The 17,330-nt window shown below is 43.4% G+C and overlaps 2 protein-coding genes across 2 annotated transcripts in view; one reads left to right on the top strand and one right to left on the bottom strand.

Moving 5' to 3' along the window:
- LOC140309336 (actin filament-associated protein 1-like 2) overlaps positions 1-8,059 on the top strand; it is a 28,042-nt gene extending 19,983 nt beyond the window's left edge. The window contains exons 6-14 of the mRNA XM_072387164.1: positions 1,250-1,429; positions 1,598-1,684; positions 1,755-1,824; positions 3,995-4,313; positions 4,426-4,543; positions 6,464-6,551; positions 6,963-7,129; positions 7,497-7,607; positions 7,972-8,059. Of these exons, the coding sequence (XP_072243265.1) occupies positions 1,250-1,429; positions 1,598-1,684; positions 1,755-1,824; positions 3,995-4,313; positions 4,426-4,543; positions 6,464-6,551; positions 6,963-7,129; positions 7,497-7,607; positions 7,972-7,998 (1,167 nt within the window). The 3' untranslated portion in view covers positions 7,999-8,059. The remainder of the gene's footprint in view (positions 1-1,249; positions 1,430-1,597; positions 1,685-1,754; positions 1,825-3,994; positions 4,314-4,425; positions 4,544-6,463; positions 6,552-6,962; positions 7,130-7,496; positions 7,608-7,971) is intronic.
- Positions 8,060-11,812: 3,753 nt separating this feature from the next.
- The window catches only part of LOC140309335 (dematin-like), a 34,694-nt gene continuing 29,176 nt past the window's right edge, over positions 11,813-17,330 (bottom strand). The window contains 1 exon segment of the mRNA XM_072387163.1: positions 11,813-16,243. Within this exon segment, the coding sequence (XP_072243264.1) occupies positions 16,130-16,243 (114 nt within the window). The 3' untranslated portion in view covers positions 11,813-16,129.

Genomic DNA, 17,330 nt, shown 5'->3' with positions numbered 1-17,330 from the left:
CCTATTTTCTGTCTGTCAAACTGTGTTTTCTTTGCTGTTTTTCATAGATGCAGCTAAAGAAATGGGAACAAATGGTGTGTCTTTGTGACAAAGTGCCTAAAGATCCAGTTTAAAATGGCTTCTTTGCTCAGTTGTCTGTTCTGTGTCGACACAACACTGGTTCATCCCTTGAGTTAGGAGCCTTTTTTCTGCCTGAAGGGTTCAAAGGTCAGAGTTAAGTGGCTGAACAAAGAAAAAACACTGAAAATGCTCAGGAACAAGGACTGAAGATGAGGGAAAAAGCAGAAAATGTCCAAAGAAAAACTGTAAAAGAGCTTCAGAAAGCTGCAGAACTGTTGATCAGGACACTTTAAAGGTTTCAGAAAGCTGCAGAACTGTTGATCAGGACACTTTAAAGGTTACAGAAAGCTGCAGAACTATTGATCAGGACACTTTAAAGGTTTCAGAAAGCTGCAGAACTGTTGATCAGGACACTTTAAAGGTTTCAGAAAGCTACAGAACTGTTGATCAGGACACTTTAAAGGTCTCAGAAAGCTGCAGAACTATTGATCAGGACACTTTAAAGGTTTCAGAAAGCTGCAGAACTGTTGATCAGGACACTTTAAAGGTCTCAGAAAGCTGCAGAACTGTTGATCAGGACACTTTAAAGGTTACAGGAAGCTGCAGAACTGTTGATCAGGACACTTTAAAGGTTACAGAAAGCTGCAGAACTATTGATCAGGACACTTTAAAGGTTACAGAAAGCTGCAGAACTGTTGATCAGGACACTTTAAAGGTTTCAGAAAGCTGCAGAACTATTGATCAGGACACTTTAAAGGTTTCAGAAAGCTGCAGAACTATTGATCAGGACACTTTAAAGGTTTCAGAAAGCTGCAGAACTATTGATCAGGACACTTTAAAGGTTTCAGAAAGCTGCAGAACTGTTGATCAGGACACTTTAAAGGTTTCAGAAAGCTACAGAACTGTTGATCAGGACACTTTAAAGGTTTAAAGCTGCAGAACTATTGATCAGGACACTTTAAAGGTTTCAGAAAGCTGCAGAACTGTTGATCCTTTCAGTTTCCTCAAATGTTTTGCACACCATGCTGAGATATGCCAAGTTTTCAGCTGATAGGAAGAGAACTTTTGCTCCAGACCACTTTAAAAGATGACAGGAAGCTTTTTGTAACGTCACATTTTTAGTGATCAAAGCCTTCTTGTTTGGATCTTCTCCATCAGAAGTGTAACCTGCTTTCTGTCTGTGTCTCAGTGTTATAAGTGTGCTCAGGACATGCTGCCTCAGCTGGAGCTGAACCTGCGAGGCTGTCAGATCGTCTACAAGTCCAAGAGCAACGCGAAGATCCAGCACCAGCTCAAACTGGTGCCGCAGGGCGCCGACTCGCTGGTGCTGGGATACAGCAGCTTCCAGCAGGCTGATGAGTGGAGGAAGGTCAGCAGCTCACTCTCTGTGTTCATAGTTTACTGCCATGCATTCACTCCTCTGGTTTGTGCTGCTTTATTAGAGTCTAACAGACTTACAAAGCCAAAACAAGCCAGTTTTATCCATAAAACGGTGAAATAGTTTCATTTTTTCCACTAATCAACTGTGTGGCTGCAGGTGATCGAAGAAGTGAGCGTTGGAGGGGAGGTGCAGACCCGGAGCTTCTCTTCTCTGAATAAGTTAGACCAGCTGCTGTCCTGCAGGGTGAGAAACTCTAATCTCAATAAGACAGAATAACAGAACCTCTTGTGTTTAAATGAGTCTCTGTCTTTAGTCCAGTACAGTCCAGACTGACTCTGATGAGGAGAAACCTTCAGCTCACTGCAGCCTGAACAAGGACAAAGGTACCGAAACACATCTCACACCGAGACATTATTAATGACTCTAGAATACTTTGGTATCCAGAGGAGTTCATGGTGGACTCAATGACTGCAAGGTGCCCAGGTCCTGTGGCTGCAGAACCAGCCCAGATCATCAGCCCTCCACCACCGTGCTTGACAGCTGGTATGAGGTGTTTGTGCTGATCTGCTGTGTTTGGTTTCCTCCAAACGTGCTGCTGTGCATTAGGACCAAACATCTCCACTTTGCTCTGGTCTGTCCAAAGGACATTGTTCCAGAAGTCTTGAGCTTTGTTCAGATGCAGCTTTGCAAACCTAAGCTGTGCTGCCATGTTCTTTTTAGAGAGAAGAGGCTTTCTCCTGCAGCCCTTCCAAACAAGCTGTCCTTGTTCAGTCTTTTTCTAACTGTGCTGCCATGACCTTTAACCTTTAACATGCTAACTGAGGCCTGTAGAGTCTGAGATGTATGACCTTTAACCTTTAACATGCTAACTGAGGCCTGTAGAGTCTGAGATGTAGCTCTGGGCTTTTTCACCTTGGGGTGACCTTTAACCTTTAACATGCTAACTGAGGCCTGTAGAGTCTGAGATGTAGCTCTGGGCTTTTTCACCTTGGGGTGACCTTTAACCTTTAACATGCTAACTGAGGCCTGGAGAGTCTGAGATGTATGACCTTTAACCTTTAACATGCTAACTGAGGCCTGTAGAGTCTGAGATGTATGACCTTTAACCTTTAACATGCTAACTGAGGCCTGTAGAGTCTGAGATGTAGCTCTGGGCTTTTTCACCTTGGGGTGACCTTTAACCTTTAGCATGCTAACTGAGGCCTGTAGAGTCTGAGATGTAGCTCTGGGCTTTTTCACCTTGGGGTGACCTTTAACCTTTAACATGCTAACTGAGGCCTGTAGAGTCTGAGATGTAGCTCTGGGCTTCTTCACCTTGGGGTGACCTTTAACCTTTAACATGCTAACTGAGGCCTGTAGAGTCTGAGATGTAGCTCTGGGCTTTTTCACCTTGGGGTGACCTTTAACCTTTAGCATGCTAACTGAGGCCTGTAGAGTCTGAGATGTAGCTCTGGGCTTTTTCACCTTGGGGTGACCTTTAACCTTTAACATGCTAACTGAGGCCTGTAGAGTCTGAGATGTAGCTCTGGGCTTCTTCACCTTGGGGTGACCTTTAACCTTTAACATGCTAACTGAGGCCTGTAGAGTCTGAGATGTAGCTCTGGGCTTTTTCACCTTGGGGTGACCTTTAACCTTTACCATGCTAACTGAGGCCTGTAGAGTCTGAGATGTAGCTCTGGGCTTCTTCACCTTGGGGTGACCTTTAACCTTTAGCATGCTAACTGAGGCCTGTAGAGTCTGAGATGTAGCTCTGGGCTTTTTCACCTTGGGGTGACCTTTAACCTTTACCATGCTAACTGAGGCCTGTAGAGTCTGAGATGTAGCTCTGGGCTTCTTCACCTTGGGGTGACCTTTAACCTTTAGCATGCTAACTGAGGCCTGTAGAGTCTGAGATGTAGCTCTGGGCTTCTTCACCTTGGGGTGAACTTGCTGGGACGTCCACTCCTGGGAAGATTGACAGCTGTCCTGAATGTTTTCCACTTGTGAATAATCTTTCTCTCTGTAGAACGATGGACTCCAGATAGTCTGGAAATGGCCTTATAACCCTTCCCAGACTGATGGGCAGCAGCAGCTGCTTCTCTGAGATCATTGCTGGTGTCTTTCCTCCTTGGCATCGTGTTAAACTGACAGAACTCCTGCTTTTATAGAGCTGCTCACACTGACTGAGGATCAGTTAATCAGAGCATTGATCAGTTAATCAGAGCATTGATCAGTGAATCAGAGCATTGATCAGTTAATCAGAGCATTGATCAGTTAATCAGAGCATTGATCAGTTAATCAGAGCATTGATCAGTTAATCAGAGCGTTGATCAGTTAATCAGAGCATTGATCAGCAGCTCCTGGCTGCTTCTTGGGTTCACTTAGTTTTTGACTCACTGCTTCTGTGTTTTGTCTCCGTTTCCATGAATAATGACACAGAGTGATGTGTTTATCTGAGTTTTAACACCTGCTGAGTTTTGATCTTTGATATGAAACCTTCCTGAATGACTGAAGCCGTCTGATACGACCCTTTTGCCTGATTTGAGCTCCCGGCTGTCGTCTCTGCTCTGTCAGGCTTCCTGAACGTGCTCATGAGCTGCCAGTGGCAGAGTTTACTGTGTCGGGTGGACGGGGAAATCCTCAACATGTTCGGGGAGGAGGAGGACAAAGAGCAGCAGCCCCAGTACACGGTCCAGCTCCGAGGCTGTGAGGTCAGAGCCGGGCCCGACACAGACCACTCCTACAGGATCACACTGAGCATGCTCGGTGACCAGGTGGCCGTGCTGGAGGTGAGCTCTGCAGAGGAGAGGCAGCAGTGGCTGAGGCTGCTGCAGGATGGAGCTACCGATCACCATGACAACGAGACGCAGAAGCACACAGGTGGCGCTCTGAGGTGAGGGGGGCAGCTTGAAGCTTTATGTGGTCAGTTTTCATCAGAATGGTGAAATGTTTCCTGAGTTGGACTCGCTGTGACGCGCTTTCCTCTCCATCCTCTCCATCCTCAGCGGGCTGCAGATTCGCAGGTTTCCCACCGCCAACACCTACATGGACGACCCGTTCAGCCTGAGCGGAACCAGCCGGGACCAGCCCGTTTACTCCAACTCCTGCATGCTGGAGCACATCGTACGAAACCACGCATTTAGAGTCAAGGCAGAGCAGAATATTTCTGTTGCACCTCACCTGAAACATCCCATAAAACAGAGAATCTTTGTAACGTTTCCTTCTGCCAACACTGAACGACGCTCTGAGGAAACCAAGTGATGACGAGCTCCAGCTGTTATTTTGTTCCTTTCTTAAGGTTAACGCCTGAGAATGTGATAGTTTTTGCTCTTTAGCGCCCCCTGCAGTTGGAGGCTGTAACACCAAGGCAAGGCGAGTTTATTTTATAGAACAATTCAACGAGAAGGTGATTCAAAGTGCTTTACAGAGACATTAAAACAGAAGAAATAAAAAGCAGGATTTAAAATTTAAGCAAAAGAAAGAAATAAGAACAATAGATAAAATCAGGAGTTAAAATATGATTCCGTTTTGAAACTCAGGCTTATTCAAAAACAGCTGAAAACAGATGTTTCTTCAACCTGGACTTAAATACTGAGTGTTTCAGCTGATCTGAGGCTTTCTGGGAGTTTGTTCCAGACATGTAAATATAAATGTAATTTATTTCTACAGCCCTTTACAACAATCCATTTCGGTAGCAAAGTGCTTTACAGCAGATAATAAATAAAGAAAAGAATAAGTACAAAACAATAAAATAAAATAAAATAACAGTAAAAAACAATAAAATACAGCTAAATTGAATAAGATAATATAAAAGTGTCACCATACTACTGGGTATTAAAGGCCATCTGAAATAAATATGTTTTTAGCCCTGATTTAATGCTGAATGCAGCTTCTCCAGGTCTGGTTCTGACTCTGGGAACTGATAAAGAACCGGATCCAGATGACCTGAGGGGGTCTGGGAGGTTCACAGTGGGTCAGGAGGTCACTGATGTATTTTGGACCATTCAGAGCTTTATAGACCAGCATCAGAACTTTAAAGTCTATCCTCTGATGGACCGGCATCAGAACTTTAAAGTCTATCCTCTGATGGACCAGGATCAGAACTTTAAAGTCTATCCTCTGATGGACCGGCAGCAGAACTTTAAGGTCTATCCTCTGATGGACCGGCATCAGAACCTTAAAGTCTATCCTCTGATGGACCGGCATCAGAACTTTAAAGTCTATCCTCTGATGGACCGGCAGCAGAACTTTAAAGTCTATCCTCTGATGGACCGGCAGCAGAACTTTAAAGTCTATCCTCTGATGGACCGGCAGCAGAACTTTAAAGTCTATCCTCTGATGGACCGGCATCAGAACTTTAAAGTCTATCCTCTGATGGACCAGCATCAGAACTTTAAAGTCTATCCTCTGATGGACCGGCATCAGAACTTTAAAGTCTATCCTCTGATGGACCGGCAGTCGGTGGAAAGACCTCACAGCTGGACTGATGTGCTCCACTTTTAGTGAGGACTCCAGCAGCTGAGTTCTGGATGAGCTGCAGGTGTCTGACTGACTTTTTAAAGATGCTTTTACAATAATCAAACCGACTGAAGATGAATGCATGGACCGGTTCTTCCAGGTCCTGCTGAGACAGCAGATCTTTTACCTTGATTTATTCTTAAGGTGATAGTCGGCTGACTTTGTTATTGCCTTACCAACGTCATGAATAGATCTGCACGTGCACAGCCATGCACGTGCACAGCCCTGCACGTGCACAGCCATGCACGTGTTGAAGAGGCCACAAAGACGTATCAAACACTTAAAGCAACCTTAAAGTAAAACCATGTGGTTTCAGACCCATGAAAGTGCAGAACAAAGGTCAAAGTACTTCAGAATGAGTCCGAAATGCATCGTTTTATGGTTCACAAACTTCTCCGGTGTTGCTTTAACTCTGTTATGAACGGCTGTAGCTGCATGGGAAGGTGCTTCTGCACAAGATGGAGCACTTTGAAGGAAAACTGAACCTCTCAGGGCGGCACCATGTGACCATCTGTTGTCTCTCAGCTTCACAGCTCCCAGGATTCGGTCCACCGCAGCTCGGTGTCGTCCAAGGACTCGGTGACCTACAGTAACACCGTCCTCAGCAGCCACAGTGAGTCGCTTTCTTTAGGTCTAAAGCCTCCATGTGCAGGAAGACTCTATCAGCTGGGGGAGAAAGGCTGCTGACAGATAAACAGACGTAGCAATGCTTCGGTTAGCTTAGAGAAGGTCACAAGTGGTGACGATTCGTTAAATTAATGATCAAAGTGTAAATATTACTAATAAAAGGCTGAAATTTTTGCTTGAATTCGTAAGTGATGGATAAATATTTGGAAGAATTACCAAAAAATGAACAGATAGTGGTTTGAATAATAAAAAGATGTTGAGTTAGCAGAAGGATAAAGTGGATAAATATAAGGGAACTGTTGAAAAGAGCAACATGAGCACCTTAAACACGGATCTCAGGGCAGTGGGGGGGCTCAGGAGTTAAAGAACTGAGAGCTCAGCGGAGTCTGTGTTGCAGGCATGAAGCCGGCTGAGGTGCAGCGAGGCGTCCAGAAGCTGGAGCTGGCCGGGAGGCGGGCGGTGCAGCTCAGGGCCGGATCAGAGACCAACCTGGCGTCTGCTGGGAGGCAAAACAAGCGCTCCTCCTTCAGACAGTCGCTGGCTATCTGCACCGAGCGCGCCCAGGTAGTCTCACCTGAACCTGAACCTGCTGTCCTGAACCTGCTGTCCTGAACCTGCTGTCCTGAACCTGCTGTCCTGAACCTGCTGTCCGTCAAAGGTTCAACTTTTACCTGTAGTCCCTACAAACGGAGGCTGCCTCTGTTCTCTGGTTCCTCTGGTTTCTGTTTCCTCTACTCACTGGTTTCTCTGCTCTCTGGTTCCTCTGCTCACTGGTTTCTCTGGTTCCTCTGCTCACTGGTTTCTCTGGTTCCTCTGCTCACTGGTTTCTCTGGTTCCTCTGCTCTCTGGTTCCTCTGGTTCCTCTGGTTCCTCTGCTCTCTGGTTCCTCTGGTTCCTCGGCTCACCGGTTCCTCTGGTTCCTCTGGTCCAGGTGGGCTTCCTGAACCCTCTACTGAGGCGCACGGCCTCGGCTAAAAACTCCCTGAGGCGAGCTCCCTCAGCGCTGTTCATAGAGCATGGAAAGGTTTTCCAGAAGAAGAAGGTGAGTCTGCCTGCAGTTTATCATGAACATCAAACACTTCATGCCTGTAACCATTTATTTTGATGCCCTGAGGTGACAAAGCTGTTTTCGTGTGATAATTTATCCCATTTAGTGTGTTTTCTTCAGGTTTTAACATGTTTTCCATGAAGTTTAGTTTTGTTGAGCTGATTCTATTGAGTGTTTCCTATTTTAAGACCTATTTCCATGCTTATTATTCTGGAAAAGGAGCTTTATTATCTCATATGACGACATGAATGCATCCATTATCAGAAAAATAAACGGATAAAACCAGCTGTGTCATGCAGAGACGATGATGAGATTTAACTTTATGAGGTTTCATGCACGGTCTCTGCTGTTTCCACAGGAATGGGAGACCAAAGCTGCTGTTTGACGCTGGCTGTCTGATGCATTGATCCACTGTAGACTTATTACAGATTACTGGTGATTGGTGGTTAGGGTTCAGGTAGGTTAGGGTTCAGGTGGGTTAGGGTTCAGGTAGGTTAGGGTTCAGGTGGGTTAGGGTTCAGGTAGGTTAGGGTTCAGGTGGGTTAGGGTTCAGGTAGGTTAGGGTTCAGGTGGGTTAGGGTTCAGGTAGTTTAGAGTTCAGGTGGGTTAGGGTTCAGGTGGGTTAGGGTTCAGGTGGGTTAGGGTTCAGGTGGGTTAGGGTTCAGGTGGGTTAGGGTTCAGGTAGGTTAGGGTTCAGGTGGGTTAGGGTTCAGGTAGGTTAGGCTTCAGGTAGTTTAGAGTTCAGGTGGGTTAGGGTTCAGGTAGGTTAGGGTTCAGGTGGGTTAGGGTTCAGGTGGGTTAGGGTTCAGGTAGGTTAGGGTTCAGGTGGGTTAGGGTTCAGGTGGGTTAGGGTTCAGGTAGGTTAGGGTTCAGGTGGGTTAGGGTTCAGGTAGGTTAGGGTTCAGGTGGGTTAGGGTTCAGGTAGTTTAGAGTTCAGGTAGGTTAGGGTTCAGGTGGGTTAGGGTTCAGGTGGGTTAGGGTTCAGGTAGGTTAGGGTTCAGGTGGGTTAGGGTTCAGGTGGGTTAGGGTTCAGGTGGGTTAGGGTTCAGGTGGGTTAGGGTTCAGGTAGGTTAGACCCACTGTTGCACCGGCTCGTTTCCAGCTTTATGTTTTTATTCAGGACTCCACTTGATTGTCTTTTAATCATTTTCTAAAAGTTTATCTCAGACTAACCTTTGCTCAGTCCATTCTGTCTGAAACCTGCTGTTTTAGCCCCCCCCCCCCCCCCCCGACTTAAAGTCCACTTTGTGCTGGTTGGCGAACTGCTGACCACGTAGAAAAGACCAAAATATAAAAAGACTTAAACACACTGAATGTTCGGAGCATCCAAAGCTGAACATCCTGCTCACAGGAGGTCTTCGACAGATGTTTACCTCATTATTTAAACCTCATCCACATTAGACCTGAACTTCAGAGGCAGAAACATCTGTGAGAACATCAGGAGGAACCGGCTCAGGTTCCTTTTTAAACAGGAAGAACAGCAGCTAACCTGCTGCTGATGGAAACCTGAAGTTTTAGCTAATTATATTAACCTGTTTTATACTAAAAAAGATCAACTTAGAGGTGTTTTATGTGTTGGATTCATACTGTGAAAACTACGGTGACCTGGAAGTACAATTAACAACAGCTTTCCCCATATCTTTAGAAATGTTGTTTCAGGTTTTGTTTTTCAATAATTTGTAGTTTTGAGTCACATCGTTTGGTCCCTCAGGGCCACCGTAGGAAGCAGCTCGTAATAACTGAACAGGTTTGATTTAAAGAATGATGAAAGAAACAAAGTGAGGAGCCTCTGCAGCTGTGGGCTGGAAATCAGGTGATTAATGACCTCAGAATCTGAGTTAATTAGGAGTTTCAGGTGCAAAGTTCAGCTGTTTCACAAAGAAAGGAAACACTCGGTTAGTTTCAGTTTAATCCCACTCGGCCTCTTTCATGTAACTGATTTAAGATGTTTTTTGTTCCTGTTTCACATGTACTGACGGCACGATGTAATAACTGACTTAAGATGTATCTTTGTTCCTATGACGCCTACTTATTGAAGCATCTTTATATTTACTGTACTTTTATACTCAGGAGAATTGTTTTCTGACCAAACACTGATCTGTAAAATATTAAAATCTGATTTTTTTTCATATTACTGTTGAGTTTTTGATCCAATTTGTCTGTTTTATTTCAGTATTAAGTTCCAACAGCAGAACTATTCTGATAAACAGGTTTCTCATGCTCACCAGCAGCTTGTTTCTATGCAAACGAACTGTAGATACCAGCTTCCACACAAATATTAACTCTTCATAAATCAACTACATGTGAACGCATGAAAACTGAAAAAAGAACAGCAAAACTTTCCATAAAGCAGTCGGAGCAGGAACAGACACCATAAAGTATGCCAAAAGTATCCATTCATCCGTCCAGATAAATGAATTCAGGTGTTTCAGTCACTTCCACAGGTGTGTAAATTAAAGCCTTAGTTTAATCACAGCACCAGGCCAAGGAATACATCCTGAGTCTCCTTTTATACACTTTAAAGGGGAACTCCGGTATTTTTAAACCTTATTTCTGGCATGAAATACGTTCATCTGCTCACTGAGAACAGTTTGGTGAAAGTCGGCGTCCTTCGGAAGATATTTAGATAACTGGAGATCCATATAACGGAGTGAACGGGGCTTAGAGGATGCAGCCTCTAAATAAGGCATTATCTGTCTTTATTTCACCAATACTTTAAGAAGAATGAATGAATGAACGTGTGCTATAGCTCTGTTAGCTCATAGCTGCTGTTAGCTCATAGCTCTGTTAGCTCATAGCTGCTGTTATGTGGCTACTTGCAGCTATAGGAGAGCTAACGGAGGGATTTCTACACAGGCACTCTACTGGGACCACTTCATCCACACGCCCCCCTGCAGCACAGTTTATTCACTCCGTGCTCTGTGACAGTCGGCTAACTTCACACAGAGTTTGCTAAGTTATCTAAATATCTTCTGAAGGACGCAGACTTTCACCAAACTGTTCTCGGTGAGTAGATGAACGTATTTCATGCCAGAAATAAGGTTTAAAAATACAGAGTTCCCCTCTAAGCAGGTATAGAAAAGGATGGATCTTTAGGCGCTGGATCCAAACTGTAAGTCTCTGCTGAGGTCGTCCTGTAACAGCTCCTGTTTTGCAGCTTTTTTGCTGCTGTTTTGCAGCTGTTTTGTTGCTTTTTTGCAGCTTTTTTGCAGCTGTTTTGCTGCAGTTTTGCTGCTAGCAGTACCAATACTTTAAGACGAATGAATGAACGAACGTGTGCTATTGCTGTGTTGTTGTTATTGGCGGCTGTCGGGGGGCTTATAAAGGGATTTCTACACAGGCACTCTACTGGGACCACTTCATCCACACGCCCCCCTGCAGCACAGCTCATTCACTCCGGTAAGAACGTCCATCTTACTCAAAGTCGTCAGAATCTGATAAATATCCTGCCATGTTGCACAAAACTATCAGCAGCAAACTCTGTGTGAAGTTAGCCGACTGTCACAGAGCAGGGAGTGAATAAACTGTGCTGCAGGGGGGCGTGTGGATGAAGGGGTCCCAGTAGAGTGCCTGTGTAGAAATCCCTCCGTTAGCTCTCCTATAGCTGCAAGTAGCCACATAACAGCAGCTATGAGCTAACAGAGCTATGAGCTAACAGAGCTATAGCACACGTTCATTCATTCATTCTTCTTAAAGTATTGGTGAAATAAAGACAGATAATGCCTTATTTAGAGGCTGCATCCTCTAAGCCCCGTTCTCTCCGTTATATGGATCTCCAGTTATCTAAATATCTTCAGAAGGACGCAGACTTTCACCAAACTGTTCTCAGTGAGCAGATGAATGTATTTCATGCCAGAAATAAGGTTTAAAAATACAGGAGTTCCCCTTTAATTGGTTTTAATTATCATTTCCATTCAAGTGTTTCTGTTTATATAAGTTTATAAATTTAAGTTATGCTTTCTATGCTTTGGTGATGGTTAATCTGCTTCAGCGTCTCAGAAACACCAGACTGCAGAACTTCCAGCATCATCCTCTCTGCTTCTGCATCCCATCGATTCATTTCAGCTGCTCCTGCTCCACCTGAATCCTGCAAAGGGTTCAAAGATGCTGCAAATGAGCATAAACGAGCTGATACTGCAGCTGGTTCAAGTAAAAAGTTGATTAAATGTATTAAATAAACACGAAAAGTTTGACACAACTTCTTGAAAGCAAATAGAAATGCTCTTTATTGTAACTCCTGGTTCATCACTCACATCACCATTCATCTGTTACAGCAGCTGCATCCAGATATGAAAACAACAACAGCCACTATCGATAAGTCATTCAGGTTCGTTATGTACAGCCGCAGGGCGGCGAGTCCTCGTCAACGAGTCCGAGATCCTGCAGCTCACCGACCAGCTCCAGTTATCCACCTCTCAGTCACTGCAGGGACACTTCCTGTCGCCATATGAGCCGGATCAGCAGTGTTAGGAGGGAAGAATTATCTAGAATTTAACTTTTACAGCTCTTATCCAGCTGAAAACCCCTAATAAATCTAAAAAATCTAAATGAATTCATTTGATTTAAAGTCAGTCTGCAGCAGCCGACGTTTGATCAATTTCAGGTCAGGATTTACTTTAAAATCAAGGATTTCAAATGAAAAACAATCAGCTTTTCCTTTCCCTGCAGAAAACTGACACCTGGGTGTAAGTCGGAGGGTTTAAGAGAAGAAGAAACGCCTCGGAGCCGAATAAAGGTGTAAAAAGTGAGGATCGGACCTGTTGACGAGCACCGAAGCCGTCCTGCACGTCAAACAAATCCAATAAAAACACCTTGAAATGTACAAAAAGAGAAACACGGAACAATCTCTGTGTCGTCATGGCGTCCGTCACAGCAACTCGCCGCCGGTTTCTAACTAAACAAACCAATCACAGCCAAGCGTGAATCCCCCCAGAATCCTTCCCAAAAGAAACCGGCAGAAAGAAAACAGGAAGTCCTCCCAACGTAAAGTGGCCGATGCTTCCTCACTCCCACACATCTCCGTCCGGGTTTCTCTTTATTCGCTGTTCCACAGACACAGAAAGCGGCAGACGTGAAGCAGGAAGTGGCGGCGATGCTCAGAAGAACCGACGCAGTGAGGGTGAGTCGAGCTGGTTTAAACCTTTAAGGAACCCGGATTTAAATCCCAAGAAGGATCACAGACTGTCAGCCTCTAGAAGGAAGTTCAACTACAAGTCCTGCGTTTAAGGTAAATAAAATAACCCTGATTGATCACTTTAAGGTGTTAGTTAAATAAAATAACCCAGATTAATCAGTTTAAGGTGTTAGTTCAGTAAAAGATCCTCTTATTAATCAGTTTAAGGTGTTAGTTAAATAAAATAACCCAGATTAATCAGTTTAAGGTGTTAGTTCAGTAAAAGATCCTCTTATTAATCAGTTTAAGGTGTTAATTAAGTAAAAGATCCTCCGATTGATTACTTTAAGGTGTTAGTTCAGTAAAAGATCCTCCCATTGATTACTTTAAGGTGTTAATTAAGTAAAAGAACCTCCCATTGATTACTTTAAGGTGTTAATTAAGTAAAAGAACCTCCCATTGATTACTTTAAGGTGTTAATTAAGTAAAAGAACCTCCCATTGATTACTTTAAGGTGTTAGTTCAGTAAAAGAACCTCCCATTGATTACTTTAAGGTGTTAGTTCAGTAAAAGAACCTCCCATTGATTACTTTAAGGTGTTAATTAAGTAAAAGAACCTCCCATTGATTACTCTAAGGTGTTAATTAAGTAAAAGAACCTCCCATTGATTACTTTAAGGTGTTAGTTCAGTAAAAGAATCTCTGATTGATCAGTTTAAGGTGTTAGTTCAGTAAAAGATTCTCCGATTGATCACTTTAACGTGTTAGTTCAGTAAAAGATTCTCCCATTGATTACTTTAAGGTGTTAGTTCAGTAAAATAACCTCCGATTGATTACTTTAAGGTGTTAGTTCAGTAAAAGAACCTCCCATTGATTACTTTAAGGTGTTAATTAAGTAAAAGAACCTCCCATTGATTACTTTAAGGTGTTAATTAAGTAAAAGAACCTCCCATTGATTACTTTAAGGTGTTAATTAAGTAAAAGAACCTCTGATTGATTACTTTAAGGTGTTAGTTAAGTAAAAGATCCTCTTATTAATCACTTTAAGGTGTTAGTTCAGTAAAAGAACCTCCGATTAATCACTTTAAGGTGTTAGTTCAGTAAAATAACCTCCGATTGATTACTTTAAGGTGTTAGTTCAATAAAAGAACCTCCCATTGATTACTTTAAGGTGTTAATTAAGTAAAAGAACCTCCCATTGATTACTTTAAGGTGTTAATTAAGTAAAAGAACCTCCCATTGATTACTTTAAGGTGTTAATTAAGTAAAAGAACCTCCCATTGATTACTTTAAGGTGTTAATTAAGTAAAAGAACCTCTGATTGATTACTTTAAGGTGTTAGTTCAGTAAAAGAACCTCCGATTAATCACTTTAAGGTGTTAGTTCAGTAAAAGAACCTCTGATTAATCACTTTAAGGTGTTAGTTAAGTAAAAGATCCTCTTATTAATCACTTTAAGGTGTTAATTAAGTAAAAGAACCTCCCATTGATCACTTTAAGGTGTTAGTTAAGTAAAAGAATCTCCGATTGATCACTTTAAGGTGTTAGTTAAGTAAAAGAACCTCTACCTTTACAGCCGAGCTAGCAGGATCAATCTGTCTTATTGATGGTTGAAATCTGTGATATTTCCCCCATTAAATCCGGTTCAGTAAAGATTTAACGCCTGAGCTTTTTTTAATGAGTTAAATAATGTGCAGAGTTTTATTTGACCTGGTCGTAATGCTTATATTAAACTGAGTGCTGATGCTAATACTGAAGAATAACGATTAAAGTCAGTTAATTTCAAGTTGGAAGTGAAACATATGCAGTGATTTCCCATCATTCCTTCGTCGTCACAGACCTCAGAAAAGTCTTCTTCTCCTCAACATTCATGTTCTGCTTTCATTTTGATTTAATTCATTACAAACATTCCCCTCCTGGAAGGAGGTTAAAAAATAGCTGCACATCATTTGGTCACTAAGCAACAGCAGCCGACGCCGAGCGCCTGCAACCTGCCGATTGGAGGAGCCGGAGCTGCTCTTCTTCTGCGAACATCTGTCCGAGGTGTGCGTGCATGTGTGTGTGTGGCAGTGGTTTTTGCTGAATAAGAGATGAGAACAAGGAGAGGCCGTTTGATCGCAGGCTGAACTGGTTTCTTACCACTGAAGCTTGTAATTCTTACTGGAAACGCCGACCTTTGGCTGGTAAATGGAGACAAGTTGGAGTCAGAAGCTGAAACTTCTGGATTTTAACTGAAGCCGCGTCAGTTTCTGGTGGTTTTTGGATGATGGGTCTTATTGAACTCATGCGTAAAGCCGAGAATCAAATAATTAAAACAACACAAACGGAGTTCAATGAAAAACAAGCATCAGCTTCAACCTACAGCTGTTTGGTTTAATTTGACGCTGCAGATAATCACGATGTGGTGTCAAAAAAGTCTGATTTTGTCATTCCAATAACCCAGAAGCTGAAAATACTCTGTCTGCTGTTTTATTTGATGAAGAACGAGTCAAGGGCAAATACTTGACAAAAAAATGTGTAATTAAGCCAACCGATTTCACATTTTCACTGTGAAATATGTTAATGTTTCAGTCATTGTGCCCTAAAATGATGATTTTCTGCCAATTCCAGTCTCATAAGAAAGAAACAGATTCCACCTGGTGTTTGTCTCCTTTTTAAGCTCAAATAAATCTGTTTAAAGTCAGCTTTTGAATGTAATTATACGTGAAAAAAGACCCTGATGGTGTAGAGGGCGCTAAAGTTCAGCCTGTTTGTGCTGTAAAGTGTGAGGAAGCCAGTTAGCTCGTAGCTTTAGCATCAGCCTGCGACTGCGATCAAACTGCCTCCTTGTTGTCCTCTTAGATGCTGGGAAAGAAACACTGCAACTGTGACATCATACCTGGCTAAGCCAATAGGAGCATTCCTTTTAGAAACTGCTCCCAGGTTTCTTTGCTCAGTCTGAAAACTGACTGAGTCAGCAGGAATGTTGCTTTAACTGAAGCTCAGGAGCAGAAGAGATTCAGAGGGCTTCAGGGTGGAAACTTTCAGGGTGTTTTATGCTCCGTAATCCAAAGAGAGAGCGAGGAGAATCAATGTAACCCCCCAGAAAATCAGCAGAACAATGACAATGACTGACCTAGCATGCTATCCCTGCCGCTTTTCCTCATCAACCTCTCTGAAGTCTTCGCCACCACACTTATTATTTGTGCTCACGCTATAGATTTGTGGTTCACGACTGAAGCTGGCGCTCTGCAGCTCTACAAGTTAAAACAGGTGGCGTTAATGTGTGCAGCAGAACTCTAAACCACGCCGTGTTCCTCTGCAAACCTGAAGCCACCTGACACATCTACAAACTGTCGATGGCGGCGGCGTTTGGCTTCCAGCCGGAGGATCCGGGGGATTGTGACTCATGCAGTCCAGGCGGCGTCAGAAGAGACAGACCTTCTTCTTCAGGTCGTTCCTCTTCCATAAAGAGAGGTGGTCGAAGTCCTCGATGGACATCCCGAAAACACTGAAGAACTCCTCCTGAGAGAGGTGTCTCTATGGAGACGAGAAGCGTAAAGAGAGGTCACCGAACCAGGACTGAAGTATATCTGCTGCCAGAACAATCTGTGACCCGGTGGCACAATCTGCAGATCAGCAGCTCTCACATGGACAACAGTTTGGATTCTTCTGACGCTTAACAAACATCATCCACAGGATACATATCTTACAAACACATATTAAACATTAATACACTGAAAAAAGAAAGTACAACCTTTTTCAGCTCCATGGTTATATTCATCAGAACTTAATAAAACATTTTCATCACTTGGTTAAACTCAGATGAACATATAACACTGTGTCCTTATTTATGGAACAGAAACTGAGACAAAACACAGAAGCAGTAAGTGAATCTTTACTCCTTCTACAGGAACTGAGAGGTTAAGCAGCAGCCAGATGATGCTGATCAATGCTCTGATCGCAAGCAAACACCCGGTCCCCACAAAACATAAACAAACACACGGTCCCCACAAAACATAAACAAACACACGGTCCCCACAAAACACAAACAAACACACGGTCCCCACAAGACACATAAACAAACACACGGTCCCCACAAAACACAAACAAACACACGGTCCCCACAAAACACATAAACAAACACACGGTCCCCAAAACACAAACAAACACATGGTCCCCACAAGACACATAAACAAACACACGGTCCCCAAAACACAAACAAACACACGGTCCCCAAAAGACACATAAACAAACACACGGTCCCCACAAGACACATAAACAAACACACGGTCCCCACAACACACATAAACAAACACATGGTCCCCAAAACACAAACAAACACACGGTCCCCACAAAACACAAACAAACACACGGTCCCCACAAGACACAAACAAACACACGGTCCCCAAAACACAAACAAACACACGGTCCCCACAAGACACATAAACAAACACACGGTCCCCAAAACACAAACAAACACATGGTCCCCACAAGACACATAAACAAACACACGGTCCCCAAAACACAAACAAACACACGGTCCCCAAAAGACACATAAACAAACACACGGTCCCCACAAGACACATAAACAAACACACGGTCCCCAAAACACAAACAAACACAC

The sequence above is a fragment of the Leuresthes tenuis genome, unplaced genomic scaffold, assembly GCF_036924035.1.
Source record: "Leuresthes tenuis unplaced genomic scaffold, fLeuTen1.0.hap1 SCAF_6, whole genome shotgun sequence".
Lineage (NCBI taxonomy): Eukaryota > Metazoa > Chordata > Actinopteri > Atheriniformes > Atherinopsidae > Leuresthes > Leuresthes tenuis.
This window is presented reverse-complemented; position numbering and strand designations above follow the sequence as displayed.